The sequence below is a fragment of the Coenobita brevimanus genome, chromosome 94 (genome assembly GCF_032717465.1).
Source record: "Coenobita brevimanus isolate Jiangsu-jjx chromosome 94, ASM3271746v2, whole genome shotgun sequence".
NCBI lineage: Eukaryota > Metazoa > Arthropoda > Malacostraca > Decapoda > Coenobitidae > Coenobita > Coenobita brevimanus.
The window spans coordinates 10,681,957-10,701,577 of NC_137047.1; the positions used below are offsets into that span (position 1 = coordinate 10,681,957).

At 41.4% G+C, this 19,621-nt stretch overlaps 2 protein-coding genes across 2 annotated transcripts in view; one reads left to right on the plus strand and one right to left on the minus strand.

The window, feature by feature from the left end:
* LOC145412783 (alpha-crystallin B chain-like) overlaps positions 1-3,370 on the plus strand; it is a 101,856-nt gene extending 98,486 nt beyond the window's left edge. The window contains exon 7 of the transcript XR_013899644.1: positions 3,337-3,370. The gene's annotated coding sequence lies outside the window, so the exon portion shown is untranslated. The remainder of the gene's footprint in view (positions 1-3,336) is intronic.
* The window catches only part of LOC145412782 (inositol-tetrakisphosphate 1-kinase-like), a 72,466-nt gene that overhangs the window by 25,098 nt on the left and 27,747 nt on the right, over positions 1-19,621 (minus strand). Inside the window, exons 7-9 of the mRNA XM_080282561.1 lie at positions 12,128-12,171; positions 3,366-3,525; positions 2,750-2,782 (exon numbers count right to left, since the gene is read on the minus strand). Coding sequence (XP_080138687.1) covers positions 2,750-2,782; positions 3,366-3,525; positions 12,128-12,171 — 237 coding nt within the window. The remainder of the gene's footprint in view (positions 1-2,749; positions 2,783-3,365; positions 3,526-12,127; positions 12,172-19,621) is intronic.

The window sequence follows — 19,621 nt, forward strand, 5'->3', positions numbered from 1 at the left end:
GGGAAGAAAGGTTGCTGGTTCTTTGAAAGCAGTGATAAGAAACAAGGAAGTGAGCATGGACGTGAAAAAGTTACTACATGACAGTATTGTGATACCAACTCTAACGTATGGACGTGACGCCTGGACATTGTTGGAAGGACACAAGTCAAGAGTGAGAGCAGTGGAAATGAGTTATTTAAGAGGAGCCTGTGGAGTCACATGGAGAGACAGGCTGACAAATGAGGATATAAAGGAGCGTCGTGGTGTGGATGTGGATGTGATAGGAAGCGTTAAGAGGAACACACTGAGGTAGTTTGGCCATGTGGAGAGGATGGAGGGTGAAAGGCTGACGAAGAGAGTGTATGTGAATGAGGTGGAGGGGGGAAGAGGGAGGGGGAGGCCGAGGGGGGAAGAGGGAGGGGGAGGCCGAGGGGGGAAGAGGGAGGGGGAGGCCGAGGATGAGATGGAGGGATGGGATGGAGAGGTATATGAGAGAGGGGGGTGTGAGCTGGGAGCAGGGCAGTGAAATGGCGGGGGACAAGGCGACTTGGAGGCAATTTGTTTGTGGCCACCCCGAATGGGACTGAAGCGTCTGGCAACAGATAGATATATATATATACAAGTATATATATATATATATATATATATATATATATATATATATATATATATATATATATATATCATCATCATCATCAGCCATTTGAGTATCCACTGCAGGACCGGCCTATCCCGACCGAAGTCAGGATGATACAGCCAATGTATCTCTACCAAGTGGCTTAGGCTGTCTGGTAGAGATTGTATGCAGGGTGAGAAGTGCTTGTAAGTGTAATTGTAGTGCTGGAGTGGCTTTGGATGTGTGTGTAGTCTGTGAACCAAGTGTAATTGGCCTGCGGAAGCCGACTGGGTGCATGGATACTTTATAGTAAGCGACACTGGTTCAACCACAGCACCCCTTGTGTCCGCCAATGCAGCACGTGGCTGGGTGAACACTCCCAAAGTTTATTACCCTGGTGGGGCGCGAACCCTGGCTCACCCGTGTACGAAACGCACACTTTACCACTGTACCACAGAGGCTCCATATATATATATATATATATATATATATATATATATATATATATATGTATATATACATATATATACATATTTATATAAATATATATAAATAAATATATATATATATATATATATATATATATATATATATATATATATATATATTATATTTTTAAGCTAAGTTCAGTAACTTCTCAAGTAACGCGAGGGTTATGTTCCTGGAGAGGTCGCGTTATCTAAAAACACGTTATTTAAACATAATTTTCCCATACGAAAATGATAATACTGAGGGTTACGTTCCTGGACTCTGGGAAAGTCTACCCATTTGGAAATTTGTTACTCTAAACCTAAACGCAACAATATTAATTTGAAAGAAAATCCACGTAAAGAACAAAAACGGTATATTTGGGGAGAAGTAAACAACATTTGAGCCCTAGTTGGGCAGAAGCGTTGTTTACTTCTCCCCAAATACATACCGTACTGTTTTTGTTTTTTACCTGGATTTTCTTTCAATTTTGCTCTTTTCACGGCATTGTGAAAGTTCCTCAACATTACAGTATTAGGTCATAGTAACAATACAGTAAAAGCAACATTTTCATTGTGGTAAGTAGGTCACAAACAATAACAACACACAGCATTACTTCATCTACACATCACTCATCGTCTGCTGCTGTCCCTCCTCATCCCGCTCCCCCACCTCCAGCCCTCCCCCACCTACCGCCGTTCCCCCTCCTCGCTCTGCTGTCCTGATATGTAAAGACTTAATTTACCATAATGAAACAAACACAATATATATATATATATCCAGCCATCCATCCATCCATCCATCATCTGATCCTACGTTGCCCCATGAGGAGCGTAGGAGCCCGGGGCTAGGCAGTTGGTCCTGACATTTAAGATGAGAGTGACCAACCTCACTCATCCCTGAGTGGCATTACATGAGCAATAAACCCTAACCACCCCTTGGATATAAACCTTCACAGGCTCAATCCGATTGGAGCACAATAATTACCCACTAAACTACCAGGCGCCAAAATTTGATTATATGGTTACCACCCAGCGTAGTAAATGGTTTCCTGGTGTACGGGAAACCATTTGGCTTGTCACTCAGTGTAGAGTCACCCACAGGCAGAAGGAAGAGGAAAGAATGAAGGAATGAAAGACAGATGAGGGAGTGTAAAGTCACCCGTACGCAGAGAGACGAGGAAAGACTGAAGGAAAGAAAGACAGACGAAGATGGAAGGAAAGAAGGATGGAGGAAAGGAAAGGGCAGACACCCGAGAGCAGCACTACATTGGATGAGTGGATGGTGAGCGCCCCTACCTACCACATATATATATGTATATATATATATATTTTTTTTCAACTGAATAAATTAAACCGTCCCCAAGACGGTCTATCAGCTCGGGACTGTCTAAGGCGCGCGCGGCTAATGTGAAAACATCACGTATGTGTAAAGTCATGTTCAATCGAGAAACCCTTGTTAGTTAAACTTATCTCATTAAATATTTGCTAGTGTTAAAACGAAGATGTGCTGTTTAAACTCGCATTAGTTGAGAGGTTACTATACATAGCTAGTACTTGTAAAGTTGTTGCCAGAAAGAGGTGCAATACTATACTTCATACAGCAAGGGGTGTGCAAGGTATCACCATACTGTACAAGCTCATCCCATGAATACACACATTACCAAATACATTATAGGTTATATACCTGTAAGCTTGTTAATACCAAAGCAACCATCAACTGAAAAGAAAACAACTTCAATTTAGGAGAAATACATAATTCATGTTTACATAAAAAATGTGCACAAAGGCAAATAAATCATGCAAAAAACTAAAACTGCAAGGAATCTAAAACTGGTTTAACAAAAATATTAATTAGTTTAACTTTACTAGTAAGACAAATTTATAAATGACATGCCATGCAATAAACAACTGTATATCACATTTACACATTATGCAATTAACAGCAATTATAAACAAAAATAAATAATTTCAATACAATACCGAAATAAAAAACACTTGGAGTGCAGTACTGAAATATTTACTGTACCAGGTACTTCTAATACCGTATATTCTAGGATACATTAAAGTTTATGCATTACTTTAATAAACAACCATTACACTCATACACAACCTTCACTTGCACCACACTGATAAATATTTGCAATACTTGAAAAAACAAAATATCTGCAAGAACTGAAAATAACACAACTATACTCTGCAATACTCAACTATTACATTAAATCATCTATAAATATATGATAAATACACATCTATAAAATTTCTAATCAACAGATAAAATGGTATAAACAGCACAGTGGTACCTCCAGCATAGAAGTTTTTGAGAGAGGGACGCACAATAACAAACCACGCAGGCCCCAGGACAAAAAGTTTATAAAGGACTGCCCCATGATTGATGAAGGATTGGGCAACACAGGGCAGTGCACACTGAAGAATGCCACTTTCATTAAATACAACAGCCATCTGTGGAAAGAAGGAAACACATAACAGATGGCATTTTATATACCTGTATTTAATAAACAGTAATGATGACAACAGCTCTTGTAGCTCACCATATATAACATTATATCTGTACCTATCAACACACTGTACATGACAGACTTATTTTAGAAAGTGCTCAAGAATGCAGGAATCTATCTAAGGATTACATGTGAAGCATGACTGGAGAGCATTAGCTGGCACAAAAACTGATAGTATTAATTGACAAATGTTAATTTTAGCCAATGATTGAAAACAACGGCTGATTGTGGTCAAAGTTTTTGCATGGAAAGGATGACTCTGGCAAAGCATGTTGAAGCAAATACTCTTTTTGGCCAAAGCCATTAAATCCTTAATACGATCTATCCTAAAAAAATACAAATAAGCCTTGGAAATGGGTTTCATAACTGCCCAGTCAAGCTATCCAGACTGGTATATCTTGTGTTAGACATGTACAAATAATGAAAATGAACAAAGTTAGTTAGTTATCAAGAAAGGACAGTTGATGTGAAAGCACTGTGCAAAATGAAGATGTGTTAATGAATGGAGACAGCATTGATTTGGTTGAAGAGTTTAAAATATCTCAGTGAATTAAGAGATCAAAGACAAAACTGTGCTAAGGAAGAAGAGGGCAGAGCTGCGTAATGGAAGAAATGTGGCTCATGTCACCAAGGCTGTGATACAAAGCAAAGGACTAAGTACATTAGCTGCAGGAGGAGTTCATGATGGCATGTTAGTACCCACACAAGGTAAGAGAGGGAAATGTGTCTGTGAAGGGGTATACAAGGACTGCATAAACTAGACAGGAAAAAATGCAATATGTACTATGTAAGACTTGTGAGAAGATATGGATTAAGAAAATGTATTAATCAGAGGGCAGAAGATAGTGCTTAGATATATGAAGAAAATGGACACAAATTTGGTTAAAAGATTATTTATGTGAGTGATTCTGAAAGTAGGAGGAAGCCAGGTAGTCCAAGAAGGTGGATGCTCCGACAAGTCAAAAGGGACCATAGGACATCAGAGGTGTACTTGACTCGGTACTGGCTAATAGCTGCCTTAAGACCATGGCTGGTGGGCTAGTAATGAAATTTCCATCAGCCGAGGCCAAAGGTGAAATGGTTGAGATACTGAACTATCATTTTGCCTCCGATGGCATTTTCTGCGTATCGAAGGCAAAGAAAATGCTGCCAAAAATGACCATGACGGGCTTTTCCTCTTCCTTGGGCGACTCTGACACCACCCTAAACATTCTGAGCAAAAACAATAAAATTAAGATGCTTGTGGACGGAAGTTGTACCCTCAACCTTCTCTTCATGAGAACTAAGAATGACATTAAAACTACTGTCTTGAAGATGTCGCTGGAGGTGAGATCCTCCATCAGTGAACAGGGCAACCATGTGGATCTTACAAGATTCAATGCTTTTGATAGATTCCGGGTTAGACAGAGTTATCACTGTCAGGATTTTGGTCATACACCTGAGAGAGGGTCTAGAAATAACAATGAACCTAAATGTGTTTTTTGTGCTGGGGCCCATAAATCTAGGGACTGTAGTACCAGAAATTCTCCCAAATGCATCAATGCTCTTCCTTAAGACATCAAGAAGCTTATACTAATTCACAGTCGGCTGCCCATTTTGCATCTGGTAAAGACTGTCCAATTATGATTTTTCATAAGAATATATTGACTGAAAACACCATCTCTGACCAATCAGAAAAATGACTACATCCCTTTTAAGCCAGTTAAGGATGGGTCTTTTAAATATTTGTTTTATCCGTAATAAGACAGACTATATTAATGAAACTCTAAATCAACACGAGCTTGACATCTCGTGCTTGACTGAAACCTGGTTGTATGAGTCCGATATTAATATTATTCGTAGTGCTTTAAGTGAGACATTCTATTATAAGTATTCCCAGGCCTGCCACTGACTGTCTGGGAGGAGGTGTAGCACTCATCTACTCGGAAGCACTTGCAAATGCTTCTTTCGTAGAATCTGACCTGAATCCATCTTAAATTGAATTTATGGAAGTATTAATAAATGTCTATCAAAAAACCATCAGAACTGCAACTGTTCATCAACCTGGTCATCCAGGGACAGATCGAGGTTTTATGACAGAGTTTGGACAGCTCTCAAAGTATTTTCTCTTATATCTGGAAGACTTCTTGCTTGTGGTGATTTCAATTATTGGGTTGACAGTCTGCACTCAAAACCATTTACTTCAGAAGTCCTTGAGTTGACCAACCAGAATAATTTTTTCAATCATGTGAGTGATGTAACTCACTTCTCAGGACATATCCTTGACTTGATCTTGTTCCTTGTTGGTTGAAGGTGCATATCTGACATGGAGGTTGGCTCAGTTAACCCCCTATCTCTGACCATGCTCTGATCACTTTAGTTTTGAAATCCCGAAACCCCTTTCTATAAAGGGGTCATCATGTTCAGAAATTACATCAACGTGACTGCCATTCGATGTATCTTGAAACTGATCAGTGTTTAAACTGCACTGATTCTTTAAATCTTTCTTCAAATGATCTGGTTGATATATATAACAATAAGCTTAGGTCAATTTTTGACCATTATTGTCCTGAGGTACTAAAAACAATCACTGTTCATGATAATTCTCTGTGGTATGGTCCATCTATCAATTCTTTTTGTAGACAACACAGAAAGGCAGAATGTGAGTGGCGCTTGGAACAGACCAAATTAACTCATTTGCGTTATGTTTCTGTGAGAAGAGCAGTTGTTCACGCTGTAAATGCCCAAAAGGCAAGGTATTATCAAAGCAAAGTTGATTCATGTCTTGGTGATAAAAAGAAAAAAAAAAACTGGCTGCAATTGTGAACAGTCTGATTGATCAGAGGAGTGAAACTGTTAAACGGGCTTCTGTATCTGATGCTCAATTGGTTTCCGATTTTACTTCATCTTTTATAACTAAGATATCTTGCACATGAAACAATTTAGACAACCATTCTTCTGGTGAAGTGTACTCAGTTGACCTCCAACCACAGTGCTTAGGGGGTCATTTCGTTTTGTTTCGTTTTTAACCCCTTAACCGCGGGGCGTCACTTTCGTGACGCTTGGGAGCAAGGGATCATACCGCGGGCGTCGCTTTTGTGATTCTGTGTTATTTTGAATTCACCCGGGCTTTCAAGTGGGGGCTTGTATCATCTATCAGTACTGACAATGTCCAACACTAGTCAGCACTCCTAATCTCATCTGTACTCCCATCCATTGTTGACAATTTAGCCATTTCTCCCCGTTCTTGACTCCCCTCCCTACCCCCCCTCCATTACCCTATCCTCTCGCCTGCCCGGCCATGCTATGCTAAGTAAATCTTCCCTGGAATTTTTCACTGATTTCATCCATTGAAATAAGCCCTATGTCGTATTCTTATACCAAATAATATATACAAGAAAGAAATCAGGTAAGTGAGAGTGCCATACACCTGGAATTGGCTAATTATCACCTGACAACACCTCACGTGCACTCGTTCGCTAATTTTCGCTGTTTTTTTCCCCTTGAAATATGCCGTATAATCTATTTTCGTAATAAATATACATGTAAGGAGAGAAGGGAGAAGCCTAAGTGATATTTACATTCACCTGGAACTACCTAATTTATAATGTATTGTCTAGATTTCCTGCCAATCATATCAGTGCTACACAAAGCTGTTTCAAGATTTAACATTGGTAGCTCTGATTATATATCTCCTAAGTAGGCCTCTAATCTATTTTCGTAATAAATATACCTGTAAGGAGGGAAGGGAGAACCCTAAATGATATTTACATTCACCTGGAACTACCAAATTTATAATGTATTGTCTAGATTTCCTGCCAATCATATCAGTGCTAGACTTAGCTGTTTCAAGAAGTAATATTGGTAACTCTGAATAACCCCTAAAGCAGGCCTCTAGGCTAGCTGGCCTGGCAACTGCGTTATCAGTGTAGTCTCATCTTCCGAAGTGAGAGGACGTATGTTTCATCTTGCTGACTTCAAGGCCTTTTTTCACCCCCATGCAAATGGCTCTGTGACCTTTACCCCCTACTAAACCTCGTGTGGAAAGAGGTAAAGGGCTGACAATTGATAAAAGAGTGACTACGATCTTTCTATTGAGTAAAACAGTGCAAGTGGAATTGTAAATAATGTGTAAATAATGTGTAAACAGCAAGTGAAAGTAATGAATGTAAATATACGTGAACAATGGAAAATAGTTTTATAAGTTATTTCAAGTGACAGTGCATAACACTGTAAATAAAATAGAAATGTAAATAACGTAAATAAAATAGAGAACGTAAATAGAAATGTAAATGAGTAGTATTATAAGAATACGAGTATATACCCTAGGAGTAATGAAAGTGAAAGTTTCACTCTAGCATGTCTGAATGCTATGAGTTATGAGAGTGAAGATGAAAGTGACATTCACTCTCAATGCCAGTATACAGGACGAGAAAGTGAATGCTACGTATTTTACTGAAAGAAATTGAATCCCTACAGTGACAATAAACTAATACTACTGAAGGAAACTTATGGATAAAGACTGTAGATATATATAAGTGTTATATAGTAATAGAAATATAAAGTGTGAGGGGTTTTATGAATAATAAATGACAGACTACCATGAGCGAACTAGTGCCAGTGCGACGATCAGACGCGCTCGTAATTTCCATTGCTTTCACAGTGTTTTTTTTTTTGAGTATGGATCCCAAACTACTTGAAAATTGTAGAATAGTGTTTATAGTGTTTGTATCTGGCTGTGGTAATCATATTACGGGTTGTTGGGAAGTGTAAAGTGGAGACTTCGTTACCCTACTTCAGAGGTCTCCACAAGTCCTACAGTAACCGACGAAGGCTCAACAATCATTCCAGGAGAAAGCTGAAGGTATGTGCCATAAGCATATGTAATTTTATTATTCTAGGACTAATAACTGATTTTTGGCAAATATTTTTTGAGAGTCTGTCGGAGCCCAAATAACCCCGCGGCACACGCAAGTAATTGGTAAACAAGCCCGCGGTGTAGGCGTTAAAGGTTCCAAAATGCTTGCATGCGTCAGCCTTGGTCACCTAATGGCAGCTCTCCATGCTGCACGATCTATTGCAGCCTCCCTGTTCAGTCCCTTAACCCTTGGGTCACACTTAATGACCTCGTCCCATGTCTTTCTTGGTCTACCCCTCATAACCCCACCCCAAATATTAACACTTTTCATCTTCCTCACCCTATTATCATCCCCCATCCTCTCCACATGCTCAAACCATCTCAATCTACCTCTCCTCATCACAACAATACACTCCAGTCCCATCCTACCTCTCAACTTTTCCATCGTAAACCTAGCCCCCCCAGACCTTGCACGCAGGGACACACTACACATCCACCGAAATCATTGTCATTTCTGTATGTCTGAGCCCGCGAATATCCTCCTCCTTTACTGCCCAGGTCTCACTACCATACAGCATTACACTCTAACACATGCTGCATACAAAGACCCCTTAGCACGGAGGAAGAGTCCTCTCAATGTCAGGAGAGGCAAGAGCTCCCTGAACTTCTTCCAACCACTTCTCATCCTAGCCACAGAGCTAGCTCCAGCTTTCAACATTTCATCCACTGGATGTAAAAAAATTTTAATGTTATATCAGAGAACTTAACACAACATTTTGCCCACTTGATCCGTGTAACATATCACAATGTCACAACTGCCTGATGCGTACAAGCATGCAGAAGACTTTATCTGCAATATAATATATAGATGCCTCTTAGAAAGTAATTTTGCTCGATATGAGAAACATGTCTTCCTTAAGCCCCTACTCAAGAAACCCGGCCTTGATGTAGAGAGCATGACAAATTATCGTCCCATCAGTGAGAGACTGACGAGGAGAGTGTATTGTGAGTGAGGTGGAGGGGTGGAGACGGAGGGGGAGGCCAAGGATGAGATGGAGGGATGGAGTGGAGAGGTATATGAGAGAGGGGGGTGTGAGCTGGGAGCAGGGTAGTGAAATGGTGGAGGACAGGGCGACATGAAGGCGATTTGTTTGTGGCCATCCCTTATGGATTAAGGTGTCTGGCAATAGATAGACACTGTCTTTCTTACCTAAGATTACTGAGTGGGCCATACTTGATCAACTCTTACCACCACTGGAACATAACTGAGTTTTTCCCATTGTTCAATCAGCATAAACTACTGTACCATTCAACTGAAACTGCATTAACAAGGATTCATAGTGCCTTGGTGGTAAACACCTGTAGTGGGATGTCCTCTCTCTTAGTTCTGTTGGATCTGTCTGCAGCTTCTGACACAGTAAATAATAAACTATTGTTGGATGACAGTGCTCTTTTACTCCTCCAGTCGTATCTGTCAGACAGACCTCGGAGAGTAGTTGCTGAATACGCTAGCTTGGATTCTGCTCTCCTTCTTTTCGGAGTCCCTCAAGGATCAGCTTTGGGTCCAATTCTATTTACAATCTACACAGGCAGTTTATCGTCTTTACTTGAGGCTCACAATGTGTTCTATCATTTTTATGTTGATGACACTCAGCTCTGTTGAGACGTCACTTAGTAATGATGCCAATACTAAGCTTGAATCTATAATGCCTGACATCAAGATCTGGATGGGAAGGAGGAAACTTGAGCTGAATGATTGTAAAACTGATATCATCATCATTTGAGGAAACAGATGGGGTAATGATGCTGATAATATCCTGACTTTGAACAATGGTGTGTCACAATTTCATCCAGTCAGCTTTGTTCAAAATCTGGGTGTTTATGTTAATTCAAAGTTAAATCACAAAGAACACATTAATCAAATTGTCAGAGGGTGTAACTTGCTTATCAGAAATCTGTACTCTGTGGGAAAATTCCTGAATATACACTGCCTCTTAACATTGGTCCATGCAGTGGTCTTGTCTCGTGTCGATTATTGTAATTTGCTGTGGATTGGTCTTCCAAATATTATACAGTATGTGGTAGGTGGGGACACTCACCACCCACTCACTCGATGTAGTGCTGCTTTGGGTGTCTGCCTTTTCCTCTCTCCCTTCCTTCCTCGTCTGTCTTTCTTTCCTTCATTCTTTCCTCTTCCTTCTGCCTATGGGTTACTCTACAAGCTAAATGGTTTCCTGTACACCAGGAAACCATTTACGGTACTATACTGGGTGGTAACTTATAACCAAAGTATTGCACCTGGTGGTTTAGCGGATAATCAAGGTGCTCCAATCAAACTGAGCTAGTGCAGGTTTATGTTCAAGGAGTGGTTGGGGTTTAATGTTCATTTAATGCCACTCGGGGATGAGTGAGGCTGGTCACTCTCATCTTAAATGTCACAACCATCTTGCCTCGCCCCAGGCTCTTACACTCCTCATGGGACAACATAGGATTGGATGATGGATGGATGGACTAACAAAAGTTCAGTCTGTGTTGAACAGGGCGGCAGGGCTTATCTTTGGTCTCCCCCACAAGAACCCTTTTTGTGTGTGTGTGTGTGTGTGTGTGTGTGTGTGTGTGTGTGTGTGTGTGTGTGTGTGTGTGTGTCCAACTTTGGGCAAAGGATTCAGTAACTACATCTCAGGGGCAGTAGCCTATCCCAAGGCCCAGCAGTCCTCCTACACCTGCACATGTCACCACTTCGGTGCTAACACCCACCGTCCATATTGAGTACATGCTAGGGCTGTCTCATACAGGACTGGTGTATTGATATTAGTGGGGGTATTTTTACAACATGTCAGCGGGCCATCTGGTAGATCACGAAAGTCTGTTTTTTATGAAATTCAAATCCTTAAACTGTTCCCTGCCCCAGTCGCGATTCGAACCTGGGTCCATCAGGACTGCAGGCCGCCTCTCTACCGATTAAGACACCGCTGCACGGGTTACCAGAAAAGGCTAGAATAGAATTTAAACTGTGTCTAAGAACATTTATGGTTCTCAACCCTCATCTGTAGGGGAATGTGATATGCTGGGTGGTTACCTTATAACCAAATTATGGTGCCTGGTGGTTTAGCGGGTAATTAAGGTGCTCCAATCGGATTGAGCCAGTGCAGGTTTATAACCAAGGAGTGGTTGGGGTTTACTGCTCACGTAATGCCACTCAGGGACGAGTGAGGCTGGTCACTCTCATCGTAAATGTCAGGATCAACTTGCCTAGCCCTGGACTCCTATGCTTCTCATAGGGCAACACTGGGTTAAATGATGATGATGATGATGATGTGAAGCACTAAAATGGAAAAGAACTAAAATACAGATTGAGCGTTAAGACAAATGAATGTGAAAATCTCTTATTTATATGGGTTATATATGATCTACAAACAAGAAAAGGAAAATTCTACAGGAAGAGAATTAACTAAATGCCTCCTGATATGCCCCGTACTTTTATTCATTACTATTAATGCCTTCAACATTTAATAATCTGCAATTATTATGAACTAAATTTAGATATCAGAATTACACTACAATGATGTTATACATGCACCATTTTTGTTTGGACCTAGGTAAATGCCAAATTCTGCTAAGTTGTTGAAACCGTGAAAGTAAAAAAATCTACTGACACATCTAAAGTAGTATTATGTTCATTAATAACTATGAAAATTATTTAACTTGCCTCATGTGCTTCCACTCCCCCTCCTGCTGTGACTGGCTTGCAAACTGTAAACAGGTGAACAATTTTTCAGACTTGTTGTAATGTAAAGAACACCTTATAAAACTACAGCATTTTTGTAGGATAGCAAAGAATGAGACACACTGATCTAAATTCATCAGAAATTTGATTAATGTTCATTAACCTTTTTACTAGGTCAATGTGTCTCAAGCAACACAGTACAGAATATAATGTGCTACTAAGTACTAGTATTGTAACTTTTGCTGCCATTTCTCTCAGTAAAGCTGTACATAAATTAGAAGATTTTGTAAGTTACTGCTGCTGCTGTTGATAAGCCCCAGTTTGTTTGGTCAAGCAGATCCATCAACTGCAGTCAAGCAACCACCCCTGCAGGGCTGACCCATGCAGTGAACCGGTGTTCTCTTGCAGCTGATGGCAACCCCGCAATAGCAGGTATTTCTGAGCTCATCTTGGATGGCTGTGACAAAATCCAGTAAGGCTTTACTTACTAACTTTTATACATGAATCTAATGCTAGAAATTAGTTAGGAAGCCCTTTCAAAAGGTTTCCCAAAAGGTGGAAACATACATTGATACAAGGCACAATATCTGCATTACAATGGACTGTCTATTACTGTGACTTAGTAGAGGGATAAAAGGGTAATATGTAAGTAAAAAATCTGGAGAAGCTGTGTACTGTGTGACTGTCTTAACTTAAAACTTCAATTACCGTATTTCGTGGCATATTAGACGCTGCAGTGTGAAAAACGCACCCTAATTCTGGAAGGGCAGCTCTGAGAAAAAAAGTATATCTTGACCAAGACTACAAAAAGGTTGCTTGATATGAGTATTTTTCACTCAAATACACACTCACCTTTCAAAATCTCTATTCAGTACTGCAAATCTGTCTATGGTTTCTTTATTTTTATGTAAAGAAGGGTACAAGACAAGAAAATAAACAAACAACCCCTTCCTTTCAAAGTGTTACTTCATTCCATGACACAATCTTAACACTTTATGAAGTCCACCTTTCAGAATATTTATTCAGTACTGTATACGTCTTTGGTTTCTTTATTTTTATTTAAAAGTGGGGGTACAAGACAAGAAAACAAACAACCCCTTCCTTACAAAAAGTTACTTCATAACCAGACACTATCTTAACACTATGTTTATGAAGTCTGAATTGTCTGATTCCTTTTGTACAATAATTTTAGACATAACATTCATCTACATTGAAATACAATAAATATGTATCAGTATATTGAGATGAGTATTATTTTCCAGGAAATGAGCTTAAAAAAAAAAAAATCAATAAAACCCGTTCCTTCATTCATTTAAGAAAATATATAGGCCATAAAATGCAGGAATACACTTTATCTCCATATCAAATGCCTGCATGTTTTCAAATGCCTGCATGTACTGTATATTACAATCACAGACAACACAAGCAGATTTTTAAAAATCATTTACAAGGAACATTTACACCATTTTATTTACCCTAAAAGTACACCGTACTAGTGAGATTCACGCCCCACACCTCCGGTGTTATGGTATTTTCCCAAATTCGATCTCAACTCAGTGTGATGTGAGACTACTGTAACATGCTCCTGATGTCTTATCACCTACACACAACACATTTGCTTCATAAACTGAAAAAATATCCTTCAACAAACCAAATGAAATGTGACACGAGTGTTTTCTGCTCAGCAAAATGCTCCTGAACACAACTTCGTTGCTATCATTAATGATGCACTCTCCCTAACCTATGAATACCTCCACAATAACAGTAATAATAAATAATAATAATAATAATACTGTAATCCCCCCAATATCCGATGTAATGGAGCCAAAGGCACATCCGGAAAGTGGTCCTGTCTGGATAGTGGGCCCCAGCCTCCTGGACTTGTACTTATGGACCCTAACTCAGAGAAACACCTATACAACTACCTGTGGGCATGCATTGCACCTATTTAAGACCCAAATCACACCAATAAGGGACATAAAAGACTGAAATAAATGCAAAAGAACCATAAAATGAGGTTTTAGAGGTGACTTTATACAATATTAAACATTCTGTGTACTTACAACAAGTCCCTGGCTCCTGGACTGGTAGTTATGGACCCTAACCTAGCCTAACTCAGAAAAACACCTCTCTACTGCACATGCATAGCACCCAAGACCCTATTCACACCAATAAGGGACATAAAAGAGTGAAATGAGGTGTCAGAGGTAAGTATGGAAAATACAGTACAATATGAAACATTCCGGGTACTTACAGCAAGTCTCTGGCCATCTCGATGAATAACCCGCCTCCTCTCAGACTCTGACAGTAAGGAGGAGTTCCTGAAGCACTTGCAGTACACTGCTCATGAAGTCTTGCACTGAACTTAGTCATTTGCACTCAGAATTCCGTTCTCTTAACACTGCGCACTCGTCTTACTTGTGCTCCATTGTACCTTAATGAAATAAGTGTTGCAATCTGCACTTAAAGTCTTTCCACTCATAAAACCATTTTCTAAACATAACACACTCTAGTTAATTTACGTTACATTGAAAGTCAATTAAATCTTTGTCTTTTCACTCAGAATTCTAATTCCTTAACATTATGCACTGTTTTTTTTCACTGCACAACACTGTAAATTCCCGTGTGGTCTAATGGAGAAGTTATAGGCATTTAATCACCGTCAGAGTCTGAGAGTAGCTCTTGCAGGTGACCTAGGGGTGCATCGCTGGGTCATGGTGATGGAGTACCCACTGCAGACGACTCTGAAAAGAGGCGCAAACTCATGTCGAGTGGTGACTCCACCGTGCCTGACGTGCTGGGCTGTGGCTCGGAGCATGAGGGTCTGTCTTGGGGAGGCAATGGAGTGGAGCCAGGGTTGGGCACAGCGGGGGTCACAGCCCTGAAAAAGCTGTCAATGGTTGATTGACTCAAGGAACGACGATTCTGACGATTAATGATGCGCTGCCTGAGTGCACGCACTTCCTCCACAAGTCCCAAGGGCCCCATCTCCCTGTCACAGTCCGGGTGCTCCAGGTAGTCCAGAACGAACTCTAGGTGTTCCCTGAGTGCGCTCAGCTTGGGGATGGCTGGAGTAGTGTCACGGTGAGAGGAGTCTGCATCATTGTCGCCATCCTCGTCGGAATCTTCAAGCTGGGTACTGACACCTGCAACTGAAGATGCGATCTTCATATCAGACATGGTCTGATACCCAGGATCGTCCTCGTCGTCATCCAACCACTCACGCACTTCGTCCACATCAACATCGTCCCCATGCGCACGTAGACGTGCATGGAAGTCATCCACATCAAAACCTAGGAAATCGTGCTCCACATCCGTTCCAAGAAGCAGACGAGACCAACCATTTTCTAGAGTCTTGACAGGGATTTCCTTCCATGCACTGGCCCAGTTGTAGATGGCAGACTTGATGTTGTAGCGGCGAAGGATTTCCAAAGTCCGCTGGCCTCGCATGTCCCGTCCCTTCCTGCGCTCATCCTCGTCCTCGAGAACAACCATCACCTAGTCCAGGAACTTCCGTCGGTACAGCCTCTCCGTTGCCACGATCATTCCTTGGTCCATTGGTTGGATGAGAACAGTAGTATTAGGTGGCAGAAACATGCACCAAATGCGACCATTCTCAGCCACCAACTCCTTGTCGCATGGGTGAGCAGGTGCACTGTCGAGGAGAAGGAGGGCCTTTACCTGGTCACATGGGATTCCCAGTTTCTCCGTCTGGTAATGGATGACCTCCTTGACAAAATGGCAGTGGAACCAGTCTTTGAAGATGTGGGCAGTGAATCATGCCTTCAAGGAATGGTACCAGACGACAGGAAGGACATCCATCACCCCATGAAGACACCGAGGCTGCTCTGCACGGCCAACAATAACGGGCTTAGGCCAGTGCATGCCGTTAGCATTGGCACAACACAAAGCAGATATCCGTTGCTTGCAGAGCTTCCAGCCAGGTACACGCCTCTCTGTCTCCTCGGCTAGAGTGTTCGTTGACAAACAGCGATAGAATAAACCAGTTTCGTCAGCGTTGTAGACTTGCCCAAGAGTGAGACCCTCCCTGTTGATCAAGCCCTTCACCTTGTGCCGAAACTCCTCTACTCCATCCTCGTTGGCGTCCAAAGCTTCGCCATGAGACTTACGGTTTGTAAGGCCATGTCGTAACTTGAACACGAAGAGCCAACCCTCGGATGCCTTGAAGTCTGGGGCATCGTGAAGCCTTGCGAACTTCTCAGCAGCCTTCAGCTCCGTGCCACGCACCAGCACACCAGTAGCACGTTGTTGTCGATACCAAATCAACGTGGAGCGGTCGACTTCAGCATACCGGGGAGTAAACATCATCTTCCTCTCCACACTGCATTTGTTCTTCGACGAGAAGTCAGCTGTGTCCTGCATAAGTTTGTCGTGGGATCTCTTGATCTCAAACAAAGTAGATCGGGCCAGGTTGAATTCACGGAGGATGCATGAGGTTGACCATCCTGCGTCCACCTAGTCCAATATCTCCCTCTTCTTCTCCAGAGTCAAAACCACTCTCTTCCTCTTCTCAGCTGGCGGGGCCATCATCACACACACTAATAAGAGGCAGGAGAGCAGCAGCAGAGCCTGCAGCAAGTAGGGCACAACCACAAAAGCGAGCGCATGGGCGGCCATGATGACGAGCGTGCACTCACAACAAAAGACAGGCGGCAAGTGGGGAGGATGCAGGGGCACTCTAGCGGATGGTGGCAGAACTACGCACCAAAACACAGTTGGTCCGCGACACGCGCGCTGAATTCAAATTACGGGGGGGAAAAGTTGGATTTTTTTTCACAATTTTTGCACTTTGGGGGCAATTTTGGAAATATTGAATCCCAGGACCAAAATGTCCAGTAAGTGGGGTGTCCAGAAAGTGGGTGTCTGGATAGTAAGGGGATTACTGTATCTAGTTATTTCACACCTTTTCAGCACCACTGACAATGTTTTCTGGTAAAAAGAAAAAAAAGTGCGATGTTGCATCACTGCAATACCTACAGCCTACGTGTACCCACTAACGTTTAATAATATTCAGCTTAATCCTGCATCATTCTTGAAAATGCTTGGGGTTTCATTTACTCGGGACTTATCTTGGAAAGATCATATTACATCTCTTGTAAAAACTGTTAAGAGATTAGGTGTGCTAAGCTGACTCCACTTCTTCTTAACCCCTGCACAATTGTTAACTCTATACATGGGTTTTATCTGCCCCTGTGTGGAGTACAACTCTCATGTGTGGGGAGGTTCCCCACATACAGCTCTCCTCAATAGGGTGGAGTCAAAAGCTTTTCGTCTCATTAACTCTCCTCCTCTTACCGACTCCCTTCAACCTTTGTCTCTTTGCCGCACTGTTGCATCTTTATCTCTCTTCTATCACTACTTCAATGGTCACTGCTCCTCTGAACCATCTGCATGCATTCCTGCACCTGGACGACGGGCGTGTAGCACACATCTGGCAGAAAACTCTCATCCCTTTTCTGTCAAACCCTCTAATGCAAGAGTTCACTGTTACTCCCAGTCCTTCATTTATGCAACATGTCAACTCTGGAACTGTCTCCCTCTGTCTGTACTTCCTGCTTCCTATGCTCTCCAGTCTTTCAAACGCAGTGTGTCCAGGCATCTCAAAATGATCGGATCTTGAATTTAGCTCTCTCCTGTATTTTGTTTTTCTCTTGAAGGGAACAGTTATTATGGGCTCGTGGCCTTTGGTTCCTTCTTCATTACATAAAAAAAAAAAGTATCACCAGCCTAAATTTACGTAAATTCCGCGTTTGATTTCACGCCACAGGATTGATCTAGGAAGCTGAAATTTGCACTGCCAGGTGCATCAGAACTTTGTCTTCATTACAGCTAGAAAAAAATGTTGATTTTCAAAACTTCAAAAAATTGTTGCAGGGTCAGCCTATGGGGCCCGACCAATTCCACGTTGTATGGAGGGGTTAAAGTCCTAAATGTAGCCAGGTAATAAGCCCTTGATTTCATTTCACTAATGGTAATACTTCAGGGATCAGGGCTGCATCACACACTTTAAAACAGGAAGCACAATTACTAATGAGAGAGGGGGGTGTGAGTTGGGAGCAGGGCAGTGAAATGGCGGGGGACAGGGCGACTTGGAGGCGATTTGTTTGTGGCCACCCCAAACGGGATTGAGGCGTCTGGCAATAGATAGATAGATAGACAATTACTAATATAAATATAGTACCCTCGCGTCCAGTACGCCTTTGTCCAGTACAGTAAAACCTCACTAGAACAGACTAATTGGGGCCCAAACCATTCTGAAAAAAGCGAAAGTCTGAAAAAAGCGACATATGGACATCCCCTGTTAAGATATTTTCATGCCGGTACATGGAAAGCCTAATGGTGACAATCCTTCTTCACTCCACCATTTTCTTCTAACTCAGGGCATTAACCCATTTGCTTTGTAACTTTTCTCAAATGCCACTATAAATACTTTATTGCATAACATAGTACAATTTCAGTAAGGTTTAGACTCAATAAAGGACATATGTAACATATACAGGAAGATATTTTTTATACATGAAGTGTCATAGCCACCATTTTGCTTCACCACACCATGTTCCTTCTAACTAGTGGCAATATCCATTTTACCTCTTAGGTTTTCTAAAATGCCACTAAAAACAATTTTTTGCATGACACAGTATAATTTTAGCAAGATTTAGACTCAATAAAAGCCATATGTAACACAGAAAATAAGATATTTTTTTTTATGAAAAGCATCATGGACACCATCCTGCTTCACCCCCACCAGTTCCTTGACTCATGGCAATGTCTCATCTGCCTCTTATTTTTTCTCAAGTGCCACTATAAATAATTTATGGCATTACTCAGTAAAATTTAAGCATGGCCTGCACACACACACAAAAAAAAAAATCTTACATAACCATTCCAACTCACCAGGCTCACCCTATCTTACCCCCCCGCCCACCTTGCAGAATGTTAATCATCATTCAGCACCTGGTGAAGGGTCCTTCGGAGCAAATCCTTCAAACTCATTGCCCATTATCTTCAAGGTCATCGTCAAGGAACAGTGAATCATCCTCCTGATTGTCTTCACTGGCAGGAGCTGAATCATGGACGGGAGCTTCTACCTTGCGTGCCGTGTGGTGTACTTAATTTTAAGCATTTTTCAAATACTGTACTGTACACCGTATACACCTAAACTTTTACGATCTTACAAAGAAACATGTTCATTTTTGTATTCTGTATTTCACTTATCACACGACACTGTCGAGCAGTATATCAGGGACTTTGGGGAAATGATGTGGGGGGAAATGATATGGGTTGCCTGAGGCACGGGGGAATAATATTGACACCATCGGCCCGCCACCAACCAACGCACGAACACAAACCGCTCGCCGTGTGATTAATGCTTGATGTCTTAAATATATACTGTATTAATGTTAATATTAATGCAGACCCTTTTTCTAATTTTTTTTAGCATTTAGAAAGTATTTT